This window comes from Panthera uncia, chromosome B1 (genome assembly GCF_023721935.1).
Source record: "Panthera uncia isolate 11264 chromosome B1, Puncia_PCG_1.0, whole genome shotgun sequence".
Taxonomy (NCBI): Eukaryota; Metazoa; Chordata; class Mammalia; order Carnivora; family Felidae; genus Panthera; species Panthera uncia.
In genome coordinates this window covers 166382369-166400822 of record NC_064811.1, presented here as the reverse complement: position 1 = coordinate 166400822, position 18454 = coordinate 166382369, and the positions used below count along the sequence as shown (strand labels likewise).

At 48.6% G+C, this 18454-nt stretch overlaps 1 protein-coding gene across 5 annotated transcripts in view; it reads left to right on the top strand.

The window, feature by feature from the left end:
* PEBP4 (phosphatidylethanolamine binding protein 4) overlaps nt 1-18454 on the top strand; it is a 215770-nt gene that overhangs the window by 18170 nt on the left and 179146 nt on the right. For all 5 annotated transcript variants that reach the window (XM_049631565.1, XM_049631564.1, XM_049631567.1 and 2 more), the window contains one exon: nt 1481-1607. In XM_049631565.1, the coding sequence (XP_049487522.1) occupies nt 1481-1607 (127 nt within the window). The remainder of the gene's footprint in view (nt 1-1480; nt 1608-18454) is intronic.

The following is an 18454-nucleotide window of genomic DNA, read 5'->3' as shown; positions in this document are numbered from 1 at the left end:
CTCGCCAGCCGCAGTGGCAGGGAGCTGTTTGGCAGAACAACCAAAATGTTGCTGGGAAGAAAAATGAAAACCCGTCCTCTAAAACTTGTTCAAAAGCCATTCAAACCATGGCCTCCAAAGGAATTACTGTAAACTTGCCAAGAGGTAGAAGAAACAAGTGTGCTCAGCAAACCGGAAGTTCAGCTAACTGGCCTGAGGCTGGCTTGGGGTGGGGTGGGGTGCTGGCCCACAGTACGTCCTGTGTCTGCTCAGTGTTGCAGGCTCTGGCCCTCAGGAGCCACTGGAAGGGTGGGACAGGAGGAGAATGTGAGTTCCCTCCCACTGGAAGGCAGGCCTTGCCTTTCTCCCCGGGTCCAGAACTCAGGAGCTCCCCCTCCGGATCTACTCCCCCATTATACTCGCACCGGGTCTCCTCCAGGCATTACCTCCAGCAAGGGAATCATGGCCAGCTCTGGGTGACCACTGGCAGGGTGTGGAGCTGGTCAGCCAAGCTGGACTTTGGGCAAGGCTAGGAATTCACCCCTTCTCTGTCAGCGAATCATCTTAACCCAATGCACCCTATAGAGATCCTGGGTCTTGGTGATATAAAGTGACAGAAGGACAGAGAGGAAGGGCAAGGTTTTTGTTGTTGTTGTTGTTGTTGTTGTTGTTATTTTTAAATATCTTTTTGACATCCCAGCCTGGTATACATCCCTGAGGCTCAGATACAGGTAAGCCCTTAAGGCTAACCCTGGTGAAGTTATGGGATCAGCCCTTCCAGTGAACTCAATTCTCAGAGCATTCTTACTATTCAGGCCTTCTTTGCAGGGAAAAAAATAGAAAAATGGATTCGTACTACAGTCTTAGTGACCAGATATTTTACCTCCTAGGAGATATTTGCATTTTGAAAGTGCAGGGAATGGTAGGTGGAGAGCCTAGGTTATTGGGCAATGCTTGACCCAAAGATGTGGATTATTTAACTATTGGTGAGGTTTCCAGACATACAGAGGATCTTGATTTGTTTAGGGTTGACGAACGTCTGTGCCCGTGAAGAAGGATGTGCTAATTTGCTAAACCTTTCTTGATGTAAAGAGAACCTCCCCGAAAAGCAATGTGCAAATATTGTTCTTATAAACGCAATCCTACTTTAAAGACACGGACCAGGTTTGTCTAAGGATGCATGCTCTTTTTGAGAAGTCAATACAGATGATAGTTCACACTTTCTGACCACTGACGACTTGCTGGCTCTGTTGTAAACGTCGATCACCTACTTTACTCCTCACACCAATACTTCAGGTGTGTCCCCATTCTACAGGTGAAGAAACCGAGTCACCAAGAGGTCAAGTAACTCTCAGGTCACACCAGTCACGCTAGTTAGTGACCACGACTAGTTGGGAGCAGGCCTAGGATTCCATCCCACTTGACTCTACATTTCCAATGGGGCTAGACTGAAGGCTTTGAACCTGCCAGACTCCCCCTGACTATCTCCTTCTCTCCACAGGGGCCTTGAAGTTTTCTACCCAGAACTGGGGAACATTGGCTGCATGTTTGTCCCCGACTGCAACAATTACAGACAGAAGATCACCCACTGGGATGAGCCCATTGTCAAGTTCCCTGGGGCCTTGGAGGTGAGTGAGCAAAAGCCTGGAGCGGGAGGGCCGTGGGTCTTGGTTTCCCTCTGAGCTTGCTCATTTGTGTGACTTGAAGCAAGGCCCTCTGGGTTGGGTCTGGTGGTACCAGGTGGCTGATGCCATAGGATGCGCCTGCCTCAGAGCAGCCCCTTGGCCTTGGAGGAGGGTGGGGTCGGTTGGAGGGCTGCAGACCGGAAGCCTTAGTGGGACTGTGGGGCAGCTCTGCCAGGATCTTTCCCTGCTCCTGCAGCCCCTGGGCCCCAGAGCCTGGCTCGTCAGTTTATGTGGAGACCGGCTGATGTGTGCTTTGAAGTCAGCAGAGAAAAGGAAGAGAGAGGGGGTGTAGGGAGTCCTTTTCAAGGTTCAAGGTGGCTGGCGAATGGGGAGGAGCTAACTAGTAATGGGCAGGGCTTCTCATGTAGCTAAACAAGCAGAACAGTGCGCCTTGACTCCATCGTCGCAGTATGAAACACACCGGAACGTTTGCTCAAACTTGTCTGAAATAGAAGATTGAAGCTCTTTTAGGAATTGGAAATAACTATTCTTTCCTCTAGGAAATGGTTAGTACTATCTTGTTCTGGAAGCTTCCCTTGGTTTGGGGGTGTAGTGAGCCTGGGGCAGGGCCATGGAAGTAGAAAGTGGACTGTGGCTGCCGCTCCCACTGGCCAGAGCATGTCCTGGGGGAGCTGCTCCAGGGTTCCGGTCACTGTTTCTCTCTTCGTTGATTCCTGGGTCACACTGAGCCCCCACAGTGTCAGGAGAGGATGGCAACCTTGCTTTGTCTGCTGTGTTTTAGTAGGAGATGCCAATACCAACCTACATAAAAGGACTGTGATGTGTCCAGGAACCAGGTCACAAATGGGTGGAGGCTGAAGGGCCATGGTCAGGATGTGACCACATGCACACCATATGCACAGCCTTCTGGTCCCCTTTGTGCACCGCGGCAGGGAGAGGCCACCGTCGGCTCTTCCCCTCTGTCAGTCCAGGCCTGGTGGCAGTGACTACATAAACAACAAAATAACAAGTTCTGGGGTGAGGGAATTTGCAAGTTTACTCAGATGTGGAGGGTAGATGCTTCTCTTTCTTAAACAGTTTTCACTATCAGGGAACCAGTAGATTGTGATGTGTCTCACAATTGATGAGATTGAAAACATGAAGCTTTGACAGGCTATTGTGTTTGCAACCTTGACAAAACATCCTTTCTTCTGGGAGGCTAAGCAAGCAAGTGACGAGAAGGCCTCTGAGTCTCTCTCCCTCAACCCTCCCAAGCCTCACGCACATGAACATGCATGCACGTGAACACACACACATGCACATGTCAGCCCTCCTCCCTTGGAGACCTCTGGCCTGGGGCACACCAGTGGACATGTGGGAGAAGCAGAGGAGATATAGGCCACTGTGATTCTAACACTTGGAACAGGAGGTGGAGGGCTGCGGGGAAGGAACCCAGTCCTGTAAGGAAGAGTATAATGCTGCCCGGTGGGGACTAGATGCTTGACCTTCACCATTAATTCACTTGTCCTTGGCTTTGCCACTGAAAAGTAATGAGATCAACCACATTCTCAGTCCAGTGACTGTCCTAGGAGAGATTCTCAGTAAAGGACTCCATTCCGCCTGATGTTATAGCATATGTCCACTAGATGGCAGTGCAGACTTTCTGAGTACCTGGCGTACTTGGTTTGAAGCAAGTTTGGGAAATCTGCATTTGATTCCTTTTAGTTGACACCGATTGTCCTGGGGTGTGGGCATATAATGAAGAGAAAACATCACTCCCTCCAGATCATGAAATTTCCCACCCTGTCTCAGTCCAGAGGTGGGGCAGGACAGAAAACCTGGAGACTTATGAAGGGCAGGGACTGTGGTTAAGAAAGCCAAGGAGAGTAGAGATTTCACAAAGAAAAAATTGGTCAAAGTGGTAGAAACAAAGGAAGGAAACGTAATATTCTACTACTATAGAACTAGAGGGTTTTGGGTTTGTTTGTTTTTGTTTTTTTTTTTTTTTTTGTAAATTTAACTGACATTTGACGAGGTGATTCAGGGTTATCAAAAAACACCATTAATCGAGTGGTACCCACTTTATGCTGGGTACTATTTGTGTGTCATTTCATTTAAAGTTTTCATCAAGTCTGCAAGTGAAGTATCTCTTTAGTTGAGACTGTCAGTGATGAGTGACAAAAGCCAACTCTAACCAGCTTGTGCCAAAAGAGGGAAGAAACTATTGGTTCACAAAATGAAAACTCCAGGAATAGCTTCAGGCATGGCTGGATCCAGGTGCCCAAACAATGTCACCAAAAATCTATTTTTCCCTTTCTCTACTTTTTTCTATGCTGGTTTTATGTGTAAATAGACTCTCCTTGTGGTGGCAAAGACAACCCCATTAGCTTCAGATTTGTTTTTACTAGTTTATCAATCCCAGTGAAAATAGATTGACACTTTTCAACCATTAAAAATCCCAGGATTTGTCCTGCTTAGATCACATGCCTATCCTTGAACCAGTGACCTTGGGTAACCCCACTAAATCTACAAAAGCTGAGGGCAAATGAGGATGGTTCCCCCAGAGGAGACCACTGGTAACGGCTCTCAGCAGAGACACCAGGGCACTGGCACAGTCAGGGGACGGGGGCGGGGTGGGAGGGCTTGCTGAATGGAAGCTTTCTTGGGACAGAAAGCAGTGTTTGCTAAGGAGGGTGGTGGTGAAGAGGTGGAGATAGGCTAGGGGTAATGAGAAATGATATGATGGCTAGAGCTTCCCTTAAGGTGTCGAGGGAACAAACACCTTTAGAGAGAGAGAAACTGGAACAGTTGGAGAGGAAGGGCTGCTCTCTGGGAATAGGGTCTCTCAAGAGTGTGGGCAGGGGAGCCCGAGTCCTTAGTGACAAAGCATGGGATTGAAGGCATTTCCTCTGGGCCCAGGGCCTACTGAGAAAGGACAAGCAGGTTGTGACTGGCTATGTGGGGATAGTGCCTTGCTTCAAAGTGATTAAAGCAATGCCACCAAAGCAGCAGCTGCCAGTGGACATGTCTTGGGAGCCCCCCACCATCACCAAGCAAACCGTCAGGAGAGGCGCTGTGGGCCTGGGACAGTGCCTATGTGCCTACCAGAGGTCTTCCTGCCTGTACATCTTTGTTCAGGCCACTTTCCATATTTGTACCCTGCCTACTGGGACACCCTGCCCGTACCAAAATGCTGCTGCTTCTAAGAAGACTTCCCTATCTCTCTCTTGGCCCTATCTTCATCCCTGGCTGGTGTCTTCTATCTCTGAACTATCTTAAAAAAAATTTAATGTTTATTTATTTTTGAGAGAAAGAGAGACAGAGAGACAGAGCATGAGCAGGGGAGGGAAGAGCACAGAGAGAGAGGGCGGAGGGAGACACAGAATCTGAAGCAGGCTCCAGGCTCCGAGCTGTCAGCACAGAGCCCAGGGTGGGGCTCGAACCCAAGAACCACGAGATCGTGACCTGAGCCGAAGTCAGACGCTCAACCGACTGAGCCACCCAGGTGCCCCCTCTCTGAGCTTTTTAAATGCCCCCTACCCATCAGACCTAGAGTTTACTTCCTTCTGTCTTGTATTGTGATTGCTTGTTCATATCTCCCATAGCCTTGACAAGTTTGTAAGCTCTAGGAAAGCAAGGCCACCCACAGCCCCTACCAGCATTGCAGGCCCCATGTTGACTGACTAGGTGAGGGGGTGAATGAATGAATGAATGAATGGCTGCTGGAAGGACACCTCCTGGAGTGTGGTGAACTATAAGATGTGTGAGTCCCATGGTTTGCCTTTTAGCTGTTGGGTGTCTGGGGCAGCCTGAAGAAAAGCTGCTGAAGCCAGTACAAGTCTCTCCTCTACCCAGGGTGGGCGTGGGCTCAGGGTTGGGAAGAGAAAAGCCAGGAGAGAAATCCAGTGGGTTTTCCAAAAGGCAAAGCAGTGCAGGGAAATATGGATGGTCCCTGTGCCAACAACCCCAAGAGTTAAGAGAGGTGTTGAAATAAGAGGAAGCTTTCTCTCCTGGTGCTTTGACAAACATTAAGAGGCAAGCGTCTTAAAATGCATCCCTTCTCAAGATGATGTAAACCGAAAGGCCCCTGAGAAGCTTCTTGACTGAGGCCTATTCTTCACCTTGAATTTAACCAGCTGGAATCCTTTTGAAGTGAAGAAATTACCTTTAAGTGGGGAATGTGCATTGCATTAGAGAGAAGGAACAAGGAGTCCTGGGGTCCCTCCGGTTTCCAGGCAGGCTTGGCTCCTCTCTCCATCCCAGAAAGCAGGCAACTCTGAGTATCCTCCAAACAGACGGGACAGGCATAGCCCTACCCCACCCTGGGCCTGTAGGGTCTGTGTTACTGCCTCCTGGGGGGCCACCTCCTTGTCCTCACGGGCCCAAGGTATACACACAAGTCTGGACACTTGTGGTAGAGTCACAGACTCTCCTTGCTGCAAGAGACCTCAGAGCTAACTAGTCCACTTCCCATCCTTCTCTTTACACACAGAGCAGAAAAATAGGGCCTGCTGGTCACAAAATGATTAGTGGAGGAGGGACGTGGGGCTCCTGACACTCAGAGGAATGCTGGGTAGAGCAGCCCATGAGGGATGGAGCAGATTCTCTCCTTCAGGGAAAGAAGGGGCAGAGGAGGAGCACGCATACATGCCGGGGGTGGCCAGGCATAATTCAGCGTTAGGAATACGAAGTGATGCACTTAACAAATATCTATGGAACACACAGACACCATGGTAGTGCCTCAAAGTCAAAAAACAAAAGGCTCCACCATGGAGCTCCCAGCCTAGGTCGGGAGACAGACAGAGTTGCGTGGTATCAGTGTTGCAGTGGATGAGCTGCGGTTACCATGAGGACCAGGTGGGGCAGCCAAGCTGAGTCAGTCTGGGGAGGCCTCCAGGAAGAGGTACCCAGAGCTGAACTGCAGACAGTGAATAGGCAGGGCAGGGGGGTGGGGGGGCCCAGATGGCCGGGTAAGGGAGGAGGCTCAGGAGAGGACAGGGCCACTATGTAAGGGGCCACAGACACTGCTTGCCCTGGTGTGGAGTCTGGATTTTATCTTGAAGCCAGGTTGGGGAGGGACTGGGGAATGTGACCAGATTAGCAATTCAGGATGGTCAGTCTGGCAGCACAGGTGGAAGAATGGAAGAAAGAGGAGGTTGAAGGCAGGGAGAGCACCCTGCTGAAGCCCTTGATGTGAGGGCGTGAACTGTGGCATGGATTTGAGAGATAGAAAGAATGGAATCCATAGAGCTTGGTGACTGAGGAGGAGTGGGGGTCGTGGCGGAGGGAGGGTTAGTGTGACCCTTGGGTATCTGTGATGACCAGGCAGGTGAGCAAGGGTGAGGCTTAGCATATAACTCATCCTCCAAAACAAGACGCTCTGGGGAGTGAGGGGAAGTGTGGTTAATAATTACCAGGTGTGGTAGGGCACTGTCCCATTATTTTGGCTTCTACCAAGGGACACAAGAGAAGAACTAGATCTATAGAGACAAAGGCCAGCAACTCTGCAGATGCTGAATCTGAGGACCCTGCATGCACCCAGAGGCAGCTGCCCACTGAGCTCGCTGGGAAGTGAAGGCAAGGCTGGAGGCCTAGATTTGGGTCCTCAGTGTCAGGGGGCAGGGCATGGAATCTTTGAGGTGGTAGAATCTTTGGGGAGCTCTGACAGGGAGGGAGGACTGAATGAGGAGAGGACGTGGTAGTGTGGGACACACACACCAGAAGTTTTCAGGGAGACAAGGGGCACCTGAGCTATTTAAGTGCTGACAGGAAGGAGCCAGTGGAAAGGCAATGCCCCAAACAGCAGAAATTAGAGATAATGGGCCCATTGGAGAAGTGCATATCTGAGAAGGAGAATCACAGGGATGGTGGAGGTCAAATAAAGGGAACGAGGTAAATAAAGGGACCTCAGAGGTCAAGGGTGGGAAGCACAGCAGAAGCTTCCGAGGCCCCAGGCCCCGGCACGTGGGTGAGCAGGAAGAGGAGGAGAGAGAGGTGTGCTCACTGTGCCCCAGGAGGGGTGAGGGGTCTCCCCAGCTGCTGGACCTGTGAGCTGGAGCACAGGTAGCAGAGCCCCTCACACAGAGGTGAGATGCTATCTGGAGGGCAGAAGGGCTTCGGGTGTGAATGCGAGAAAGTTGCACTTTGTGGGCATTTCAGACAGAGGTCGGGAAGGTGAAGGGTCAGAGAGGCAGGAATGGAAAGGGGTGGCTGCCAGGCTCAGACTCGGAGAGAAGCAGCCGCAGGGCCAGGCTGGGGAGAGCCACTGGGATTTGGCAAATTCCCTGGCACTGCTCTTGAGGATGGACAGAAGAGTTCCAGAACAGGGGCCTGGGAGCAGACAGTAAACCCAGAACAAGGGGGGGGGGTCAGCAATTCACTGAGTGATGATTTAGGGGAGAATTCATGACCTGCAACCCTAACCCAATGCCTAACATGTGACATAAGCTTAGCAAATGGTGTCAGCTGTCATTGTAAGAGACAGATTTGTAGTCTGAAGAGTACAAGGAGTGGAAGGAGGCCTGTGTGGGTTTGAGGCTCAGAGCAGGGAGCAGGGCTGATAGGCAGAGCAAGACCTGGGAAGGTAGGTGAGGAGGGCACCCGGTGCCCAGTAGAGGAGGCGTGCATGAAGGAGAACCTGCTCATGTGTCAGTTTATCCTTTGTCCCTGGACCAAGTCTGCTAAAATCACCCAGGCCTCTTGGCCATCTGCTGTGGCAATGCCACTGGTCATGACAGGACCCAGTGAAAGAGGGGCAATGCTTGTCACCATTTCCAACCCTTGCAGTCAGATTTTGAAGTTGCAGAGGAACTTCTCAGGTAGGATTTCACACGATCCTCCTAACCATGTTGGGAGTTGGGGAGAGTAGGGATTATTCCCATAACTGCAGATGAGGGGACCTCCCAAGGTCACACTTGCCAAAGTTAGGAAGGGGAAGAGCCAGCCTTAGATCCCTTCCAGTCCACTGACTTTCAGCTACATAGTGTTGCCTCTGGACTCCATCCTGTTACTTGAAAACAGATGGAGTTCTAGGTAGTTTCGTGCATAAGCATCCTTGCTGCAAACATTTTTGCTGCACGACTAATTGGCTAAGGCAATTTTGCTGCAAAACTAAAATCATGAAAAATGAAAGGGACATTCATGAAAAATGACATAATGAAACATGAAAAACAACAAAATTAAAAAGACTATTCTGAAATATAAAATATTTGAATACATTCAAAAGGCATAGTGTAGCTTCATGGCAACTCCACACAAATAACTGATTTTGTGGATTGTACCTAGGTACTTGTCTTCAAAGTCTTTCATTCGTCGTGTTATACATTTTTTTTTCTTGTTGATTCGTCTCCTTTTTCAGCATCACACTTTTTTCACTAAAATGTCTTCCTGCATTTGAGAGGTATCAGTTTCCAAATACCAGGATGCGCATCTATAACTGAGCTTTGCACGGCGCTGTGACAGCCTTCTACACGGCTGTTAGTTCTTGGCATCTGGTCACATGTGCACTGATCCACATTCCAAAGTTCTATGAGATATGTGGGTTGAAAACTCTGCGTCACTGTACATACAGGTCGTGGTGAGGGCTAAGGTTATATAGTATAAAATGGAGAAATGAAACCAAACTGTCAAACAAACTAAACCGTCGGCCAGCTACTTTTCATCATCTTTTACGGCAAAATTGCCTTACGGCCGACTGTTTATGCGGCAAAGATGTTTGTGGCAAAGATGCTCGTGGCGAAAATGCCCGACACGGCCTACGAAGTGCACGCCGGACTTGGGGTGCCACTCACGCATCCGCTCGCTGGGGCGGGTCCTCGTGGGGGCCTCCTCTGGGCCCCTGTGCGGGACGCTGTTAAAGGAGCCAGGCACACAAGCGAAAACACATCCCAGCCCTGCCCACGAGGAGCGCCTCCTGAAAGTAAGAATGTGAATGGTTGTCTTTGTAAGAATGAACTCGGAAGCGCTCGCGTGGCGATGTTTTGCGCCTGGGTGGCTTCATTGGGAAACTTCTTGGCCTTGACCTTTATTTTCAGTCCTCTTTACCCCCACTCCCGGCCCCCCCCCTCCCCCACTTTTCACTGCTCTGGGGGTTGCAGAACCCATGGTCAGACCTGCGCCTGACCCTCCCGAGCTTTTTAATCGAACCGCCTATCCCCAGTCCACGGTGGGGCTCCTCCAAGCACAGGCAAACAGGGTGTTTGCTCAGCGGTGGGACATCTGATGTCGGCTGAAAGCTTCCAGTCAAGTGTGGGGAAACAGGTTCCAGATGTTTTTCAGATCAAATAATGTTTCTTTGAAAAACAAAAACAAAAAAACAACTGTGTGGGCCACTCCTCGGGGTGGGGGGTGCGGGGCATGTGGGATCTGAAAGGAGAGTTCACTGGGTTTGCATCCTGGTTTTTTTAAAAAAAGGTCATTCAGCAAGTGTCTGTGTGGGGCTCTTCATGCGTGTGTGGGATCTGTTCAGAGCTGACTGGTGGCAGTGTAAGCAGAGGCTTCTTGGATTTTAAAATAGCTGCCTGCCCCTGGTTGGAGCCATTTGGAGGGACAGATACTCAAATTTTGAATGTACAATGACTTGTTGCCTGCTGTCACTGGAGAGAAAAGATGGTGGCCTAAAGAGGAGGTTATAGGTGTGGACTTTGAGGTATCTCACTCTCTTACCAGTGCACCCTCAATGCTGGTCAATTTTAGGTTCACAGAAAAATTGAGTGGAAATTACAGAGATTTCCTGTATGCCCCTGCACAGCCCCCACTGGAGTGGTACATTTGTTACAGCTGATGAACCTACGCCCCCAGAGTCCAGAGTTTACTTTAGAGTTCCCTCTTGCTGTCTTACATTGTATAGGTTTGGACAGATGTATAATGACATGTGTCCATCATTATAGTATCATACAGAGTAGTTTCACTGTTCTAAAAATCCTCTGTGCTCTGCGTACTCATCTCCCAACCCCTGGCAACTACTGATCTTTTTGCTGTCTACATACCTTTTGCCTTTTCCAGAATGTCAGAGTTGGAATCCTACAGCATGAAGCCTTTTCGGATTAACACAGAGCCTAGGCTACCACTTGGGCCTCCTGACTCCAGTGCCAGCACCTTCTTCACCATGCAAGGGTTTGTCCATCTTTGCCCAAGCCAGTGGCCAGTTTTCCTGTGGCTTAGCTTCCCTTTTGGGAATTGTGCTCCCCTCAACCTGATGTTTCTACTGAGACTTTGCAGCGGGCAGGATCCACTCACTCCTGCCCCTGCTGTCATCTTGGGTATTGCTGCTATTCGATTTCTTTTGTGTCTCTCTAACTAGAATGTAAACTCCCTGATGGCAGAAACCTTTGTATGCTCGAAGATGGCAAGAAGGAGGCAGTTTTTGTGCAGTGAGATCTGTGCTATGATATGGAGCTAAGTGCAGCGTGCTGGCAGGGGACGGGGTGGGGGGTGGTGTCTCTTGGTAACGAGAGTATAAGCATTCCAGTTTTCAAAGCACTTTTCCTTGTCATGACAGCTCTTATCTCCGATCAGTCCCAAGAGATGGGCCAGGCAGGTGTCTCTGCCCACACTGGGGATCCTTGGCCCAGGGTTAGCCGGAGAAGGCAGATGTTCAGCCTCAGAGCCCAGTAGCCATCTACTTATTGCCTCAAACCCCATTTGAGTCTCCTTACAGCCTTGTGGACATTAGCGTGCCCTAGTGCACAGATGTGTTAAGTGTAGTGATAAAGCTCAGACTCAAATCCCTGGCTCTTGTACTGTGCTCTTCTTTCCTGGGCCCCCTGCATCCCTGTCGTCCCCAAGCATTTACTACATAGCCACATTTACTGACTGTTTTCCACATGGTCAGGCTCTGTGCTAAGTGCCCCACGAGCATTGTGGCACTAAAGCCCTACAGCCACCTAGCACAGTAGGTAGGATTACCTTCATTTTACAGGTCAGGAAACTGAGGCACAGAAAGAATCCAGAGCTCATGAGTGACAGAGTCAGGATTTGAACCCAGGTCTGTATGGGCTCCAGAGCTCATCCCCTTGAGAGTAGGAGGCAACCTGTAGTATGCCCCAAATGGCCCGAGCTATTTCCCAACTGCCACTGCAGCCACGCAGCTCCAGGTCCAGGGCAGAAGCCAGCCCCTAAGGCAAGCGGGGAAGGAGTAGGTAGAGGAGTAGAGCTCCTGTTGTTCCATCACCTCCCTTTCCAAATGGGCCTTGAAATATCAAATGACTTAGCAAAGGGAGAGATGGGGTTTGGGGAGTGGGGGCGTGCAGGGGTGTGCACAAGTCAGAGACCCTTGGTTTCTTGTAGGTCTACAGGTCTGTACTGCTAACCTAAGGGAGAACCAGGGTGAGCCATCAGACATCCTGATTTCCACGTCTTACTTATTTCCATCGCAATTGGGAATGCAGAGGGCTCATACCTGTGGTCTAGAGCACCAGACCTGCCCCGGGCAGAGGCAGACGAGGCTCAGACGGGAGAAGGAGGGCTCCTAGGCGTGGCTCTCCAGGCCCTGCATGTATGAAAAGGCATACATAGCCTCCTGCTGTCTCCTGGGGCTGCAGTTGCAAGAGCTGACACCAGAGGGAGGTCGGTGACTATCATCCTGCCCCAGGCAAGGAGAGCCCGCACACTGGCCAGGAAGGCATTGCCCCGGGGGGGTCAGACAATCGAGACCTATCCGGTAATGGAGACGTGGAGGGTCCTGGATTTGGGTTGGCTCTGCACGCCTCTGCACCCCTCGCCCCGTCTCTCCCTTTGCCGGTTGGTTGTGGAAATGTCCTTCAATTCAAATACATGTATCTCTGGACTGGAATTCATTAAACCAGGGGCCACTAACTTGAAATGTCCTCAGGGGCCAGGCCCTAATTAAGTGGATGAAACAGACAGTTGGAAGGAAAGCAGGGCCAGGCAGACAACGCTTACTCTGAGAATCCCCTCACATCCCACTCGGCATTAAAAAGATACTTACAGTTGTGCTTGTGATCCTCTGCTCATCCCCAGTTTTCCCTGACCTGCAGGGACTGTTCAACTTCATGGGTATGAATAGTCCATTGGGAGTGAGAATCCATGGGTGTCAGAGCCATTCCTTTGGTTTAGAGAGCACTCAGAGTCTGAGGGGTTAGTATGAGAAGCAGGCAGGCTGGGCTTTGTATAGACCTTGTCTTATGTTGTAGCTCTGGTGCTCCTAACTCTGTGACTTTGGATCTTCTCCCTAAGATTCCCTTTCCTCACCTTAAAATGGGTATAATATCCATTTCTGGGTAAGACCCAGGGGCCAATTCCCAATCCTAATCCTTCTTGTCTCCCCAGGAGCATTTGAGCCAGTGGTCACTTCTTCCTCTTAGATACATCCCCTCCCCAAGCCCCTGCCAGGACCCACACTCTCTGGATTTGCCTTCACCCTTCATGGTTCTTCACTTGTCAGTCTCCTTTGCTGGTTGCTCCTCCTCTCCCCAACCTTTTGGTGTAGGATATCCCAGGCCTCAGTGTTTGGACTTCTCATCTTTTTCTACACTTTCTCCCTTGTGGTCTCATCCAAGGTCATGACTTTAAATGCCATCCCTATGACGTTCTACTCACATGGCCACTGAGGTATCTCACAGGCTCCTCAAACGCAATATATCCAACCCCAAGGGTCCACTGTCTACCCTCCCCCAAACCTGCTCCACCTGCTGCCTTTGTCATCTCAGCAAAGAGCAACTCCAGACTTCCAGCGGTGTTGCCTGAACATCTTGGAGTGATAACTGCTCTTGCTCTCCCAATATATATCCAACCCACCAGGAACCCCTGTTGGCTTTGCTTTTAGAGTATCTCTGGAAGCTGAACACTTCTCTTCTCCACTGTTAACACCCTAGCCAGGGCCACACACTCTCTACTGAGTTATCACAACAGCCACCTAACTGGTCTCTTGGCCACCATGCCTGCCCCAAACCCCCAGCATATTCTCAATGTAGCAGCCAGGATGAGCCGTTAAATCTGCAGGTCACAAAAAATAAAATAAAATAAAATAAAATAGAATAGAATAGAATAGTAAAGTAAAATAAAATAAAATAATTAAATTAACCTTCAGGTCACATCAGTTTTCTCTTCTGCTTAAAATCCTCCATTTATCCCCAGCTCACCTGAGTAGGAGCCACAGTGCTCACAATGGCCCATTTCCACCTCTCTGACCTCAGTTCCTACCATTTTTTGCCTTATTCACCCAGCCTCCTTTTTGTTTCTTGACCATAACAGGCATGTCTTAGGGCATTTCCCCTCATATCTCTATGGCACACATCCTCACCTCCTTCACATCTCTGCCTCAAGGCCCTCTTCTCAAGGAGGCCTTCCCATGTCCCAGCCTTGGTACTCTTGGGCCACCTAATCTCTCCCCACTTCTTTCTATCATATTTATCACCTTCCAACCTACATATAATTTCTTCATTTATTGTGTTTCTTTGTTTTGTCTATTCCCATCCCCAACCCGCAGCTAGGATATAAGCTTCATGAGGACAGGAATCTTTGGTTTATTCACCAGTCTGTCCTGTGCACTAGAAGAGTCTGTCACATGGTAGGCACTTAATATTTGTTGAATGAAAGTTCTTGGATAAAGGTTATGAGAGATCATGTATTTACAGCCTTCAGTGCCAACACAGGGAGCATTCAGTAAATGTTAGTGGTTATAATCTTCTCCAATGCCCAGGTAACTAGTGCAGCCTGGAACATGACAGCTGAGGCAGGGTGATGGCTGGAGGACATGAGATTCAAGATAGAGGGTTGCAGGTTTTTTTTTTTTTTAAAGGGGTCTAAGGAGAGAAAATGGAGAGGGGGAGATGGAAGGGAAATATTTTATGCCTGGTTTAAAAGGAATAGATCTACAAGGCTGAACACAGGACTATACAAATAGTGGACACTCAATAAACCTGTGGAATGAATGAACAAACCCCTTGCCTTGTTAGCACATGCAGAGTTGACTTCAGAAACTGAGCAGAGACCCTCAGTAAAGTTTCGGAGGCTGGACTGAAATAGGGATGCCAGAAGGCGGTAATCACCTGAGGCTGGACCAAGGGGGCAGTCTGCAGTGGCATCTTCCCGGATGCTGGCTGGTGGCAACCACCCTCTTGCTTAGGATGACACCATCCTGCCTGGTACTTACCAACTCTTAGGCCCGTGGGGTGCTGGACAGAAGATACAGTCCATATCTCTGGGGAGCTGAAATTCCAGGCTCCTTCTTCCCTCAGTCCCTCTTCATGAGAACTTGGTATTCGATGATATGCAATGCCAGCAAAACTGCCTCTAGCTCCTCATCTTGCAAATAGAGTGATGGTTAATTTCAGATTTGAAATCCAATCTCTTGATTTTTCACGTGCTGAGACTGGAGCTGCTCACCAGCTCTTCCTACATCTGGCGCTCCCCATCCTCCACCTCCCCCATCTCAGATGGGAAACAGAGCCACGTGAGGTGCACCTTTTTCAGTGTGTAATCGCGGAACAGCTATTTCCCTCTTCTTGTTCATTTCTTCCATTCACTAGCAAAAACCCTGGGGCCCTGTGGAAAGGTGCCTGCCAGGCTGAGAGCTCCTGAAAGGCAGGAGCAGCAGACAAGTCAATTCCTGTATCTCCCTGGCAACCATCTATCACCCAACTCCAGCCTTAGGACCATTAAACAAGCAAATTCAGAACCCCACCTCTACGTGAAACTCACGGGGTTTAGGGCAGTCCATGTAAAACCCAAACCACACAGTCATAAAATAACTGGAAAGCAACAGATAGGTAAATATTTAAATGATCGCAGAGTGGAGAAGGTCTGCCAAAGCATAAAAATCAAATGACAAAATCATAAAGGAAAAGAAGGAGAGATGTGAGTTACAACAATATTTGAAACTTCTACACTTTAAAAATGCCGTAAACAAAATAAAAATCCAATGACAAACTGAGAGAACATATGTGCCACAAATATGGCAAAGGATTATTATCTTTATGCATAAGGAGCTCTTATAAATCAGAGGAAAAGATGAATACCCCATAGAAACAGAGGGCAAAGGATGTTAGTAGGTGGTTATAGAAATAAGAAAATTCATTAAAAATATAGGAGAGGATGCTTCAATTGAAGGAAATGTAATTTTTATAAGTTGTACAGATTTCATTTAAACCCAACCAAATTTTCAGTTTGAGGGTATTTTTGTTTTTGTTTTTGTTTTCTTTTTTAAAGAAGAGTCTACATTACAGGTAGAAGTACACATTGCTTCAACCTTTCCAGAGGGTGATTTGATCATGCGTATTAAAATCATTAGCATGTTCATTGTGTTTGAACAGTAATCTTAGTTCTATGAATTTATTCTAATCTGGTTACTTAATCAGAGACATACACACAAATTTATGTAAAAGGCTGTTCACTGTAGTATTATTTAAAATAGCAAAAGAAAAAAAGGAGAACCACCTAAATGTTCAACAATAGATTGGTTAGATAGAATATGTTTTATCTATATGAAAGAGTACCATGAAGCCATTAAAAATCATATTCTCAAAGAATGTGTAAGGCTATTGGGAAGTCTCACAATATATTTTTAAGTGGAAGAAACCAAATGATAAAACAGTAATTTCACTAGAGTCCCAATTTTCAAAAATTGTATCCTTTTATGCATGAAAAAAAAAAAAAACTAGACGAATGGAGAATACATCAAAATGTTGACATTGGATCACCTCGAGTGGTGAGATTAAGGGTGATTTTTATTTTCTCCTTTACACTTGTCTGTAATTTCCATATGTTCTCCAATGAACATGTATTACTTTAATAATAAGAAAAAAAATGCTATTTGGGGAGAAAAAGAGTGAATGCTAAGAGGAAAAGCTTCAGCTACCCAAATGGTCTGAGTGCCGGTTGCTGTGGAAACTGTAACTTTGAATTGCCCAACTTTTTGTGAATTACTTCTGTGCTCTGCAGGGTTAGTGCTAGGGCGGGATTCGGCGTTACTGGGTGTGGGCATGTGTCCAGGGAGATGGTTAAAAATGGAGGGGCCCTGCCTCAAATGAGGGTCCCCAAGGAGGGCTCTGGGTTTCATTCTGGCTCCCTGTCCGCTTCCAGGTGTCCTGCAAGGGATGCTGGGGCACAAGCTACCCTGCACGCACAGCGGCCAGGAGCCACCAAAGAGCTCCTGCTTCCCTGCATAGGGTTCCCCAAGCAGGAATATTTGGTGGTTCTCATGAGTCAGCCTTGTCCCACTCCCAGCCCGGTCTCTGAAGATGGGGTCCCAGCAGTGGTGTGGGGAGGTAGGGCAAGTGGCTTTATTCTTCTTTTTGTGTGGATGAGAAGCATGGGGATGCAACTGAGTCCCAGGGACATTTTCCTCAAGTGGAGTGTCTAAAGAAAATCCCAATCCCAGCTTGAGCCTTGGCCACTTGCTATCTTTCCTTCCTTCCTTTTGCCACCTGGAGAGCAGTTCCTGCATGGAAGGGGAGACAAGGATGAAGCACTAGCCCTGGGGCCTTCCGGGAAGCTGAGAGGCTGGGTACCCTGAGTGCAAAGTCACTTCATATGCCTATTCTCGGAATGAATGTCTCGCTGCCATTTGTGAATCCTGTTCCGAGCTCTAGGGTGTGGAGAACTGGTTGATTTATAGATCGAGGCAGCCACAAGTTGGAATTTTAAAAAGCAATGTGTCCTTTGAGCAGGAGCCCGGGCTGGGGGCTTTGCAGGCTGTCGCTTTGTCCCAGGGACCAGATGGAACTTGTTTTTCTGTTCACTTGGGGGTTTAACCCTTCGTGCACTCCCTCCCCTACAGCCCCATTCAGGAGTCCCTGCCTTTGAGGCCAGGAGTCAGCCATAAGGGAGAATCCATGTATGTGAGCCTAAGTGACATTTATTGAAAATCTTTTCAATCTCCTTTCTTTGCCGGATCATTTTGTTTTATTTAGCATTCACTGACATGTGCCAGACGCTATTCTAAGCACTTTAGAAATATTAACTCATTTACTCTTCACAATCATTATTATCTCTGCTTTACACATAGGTAAACTGAGGCACAGGTAGGTTAAGCAACTTACCTAAAGTCACACAGTTGGCGAGTGATGAAGCCCGGATTTGAAGCCCAGCTGTCTGGTTCCCAAATTTGTGTGTTTAATTACAGAATCATGGCTGCCTCTCAGACAGCAGGTAAATGAATCCTATTTGTAACAGTTCAGAGCTCCTGGGGTGATTCTTCCTGCTTAAGCTGTGAGAGCATTGGGGACCATCAGAGTGAGATGGAGTCCAAGTCCCAGGTGTTTGTGCTTGAAATATCACTGCCATTCTGGGTTTGTCTGACTTGCTACCCTGGTGTCTTCTTCAGGCACATCAGGCTGCGAAACCCCTGTTTATAAGGTCTGTGCAATGTAACGAGAAAAGTTCAGGGTTCAGTGCCCACCTCTACTCCACCGTAGCTTGTGCAAACCCAGTACTCACCAGTGGAATCTGGGGTCCCTGAGTTTGGATGCTGTCTTCTGCTGGAAGAAACTTTGTGTCATGTACAGCTTCCTTCCAGCAGGGTCCTGGGGTCTGCCTTTAGCCAAGTCTCTTTCTCATTTATGGAGCAGACCCATAAACAGCCACAATGCGCTTTGAACCTTTGGGAACGTTAGAACCCTAACGCTTCCCAGGCAGAAGCTGTTCCTTACCCTAGGGAAGTCAGCACAGTTCTTTGTCCCCTTTTTACAGAGGCAGGATCTGGACAGAGACTGGAGCTCAGCAGGGCCTGGGGCTAGCAACAGAGCTGCAGGCAGAGGAGGGTGCCCAGAGCACCCAAGCTGCTTGGGAAGAGGCTGTATGTAGCCTGGGGAGAAGCTAATAAGGCATCAGAGCCTAAACAAAGCAGCATGGGGCTTGTCATCCTCACCAGGGTCTTAAGTGCATACGGG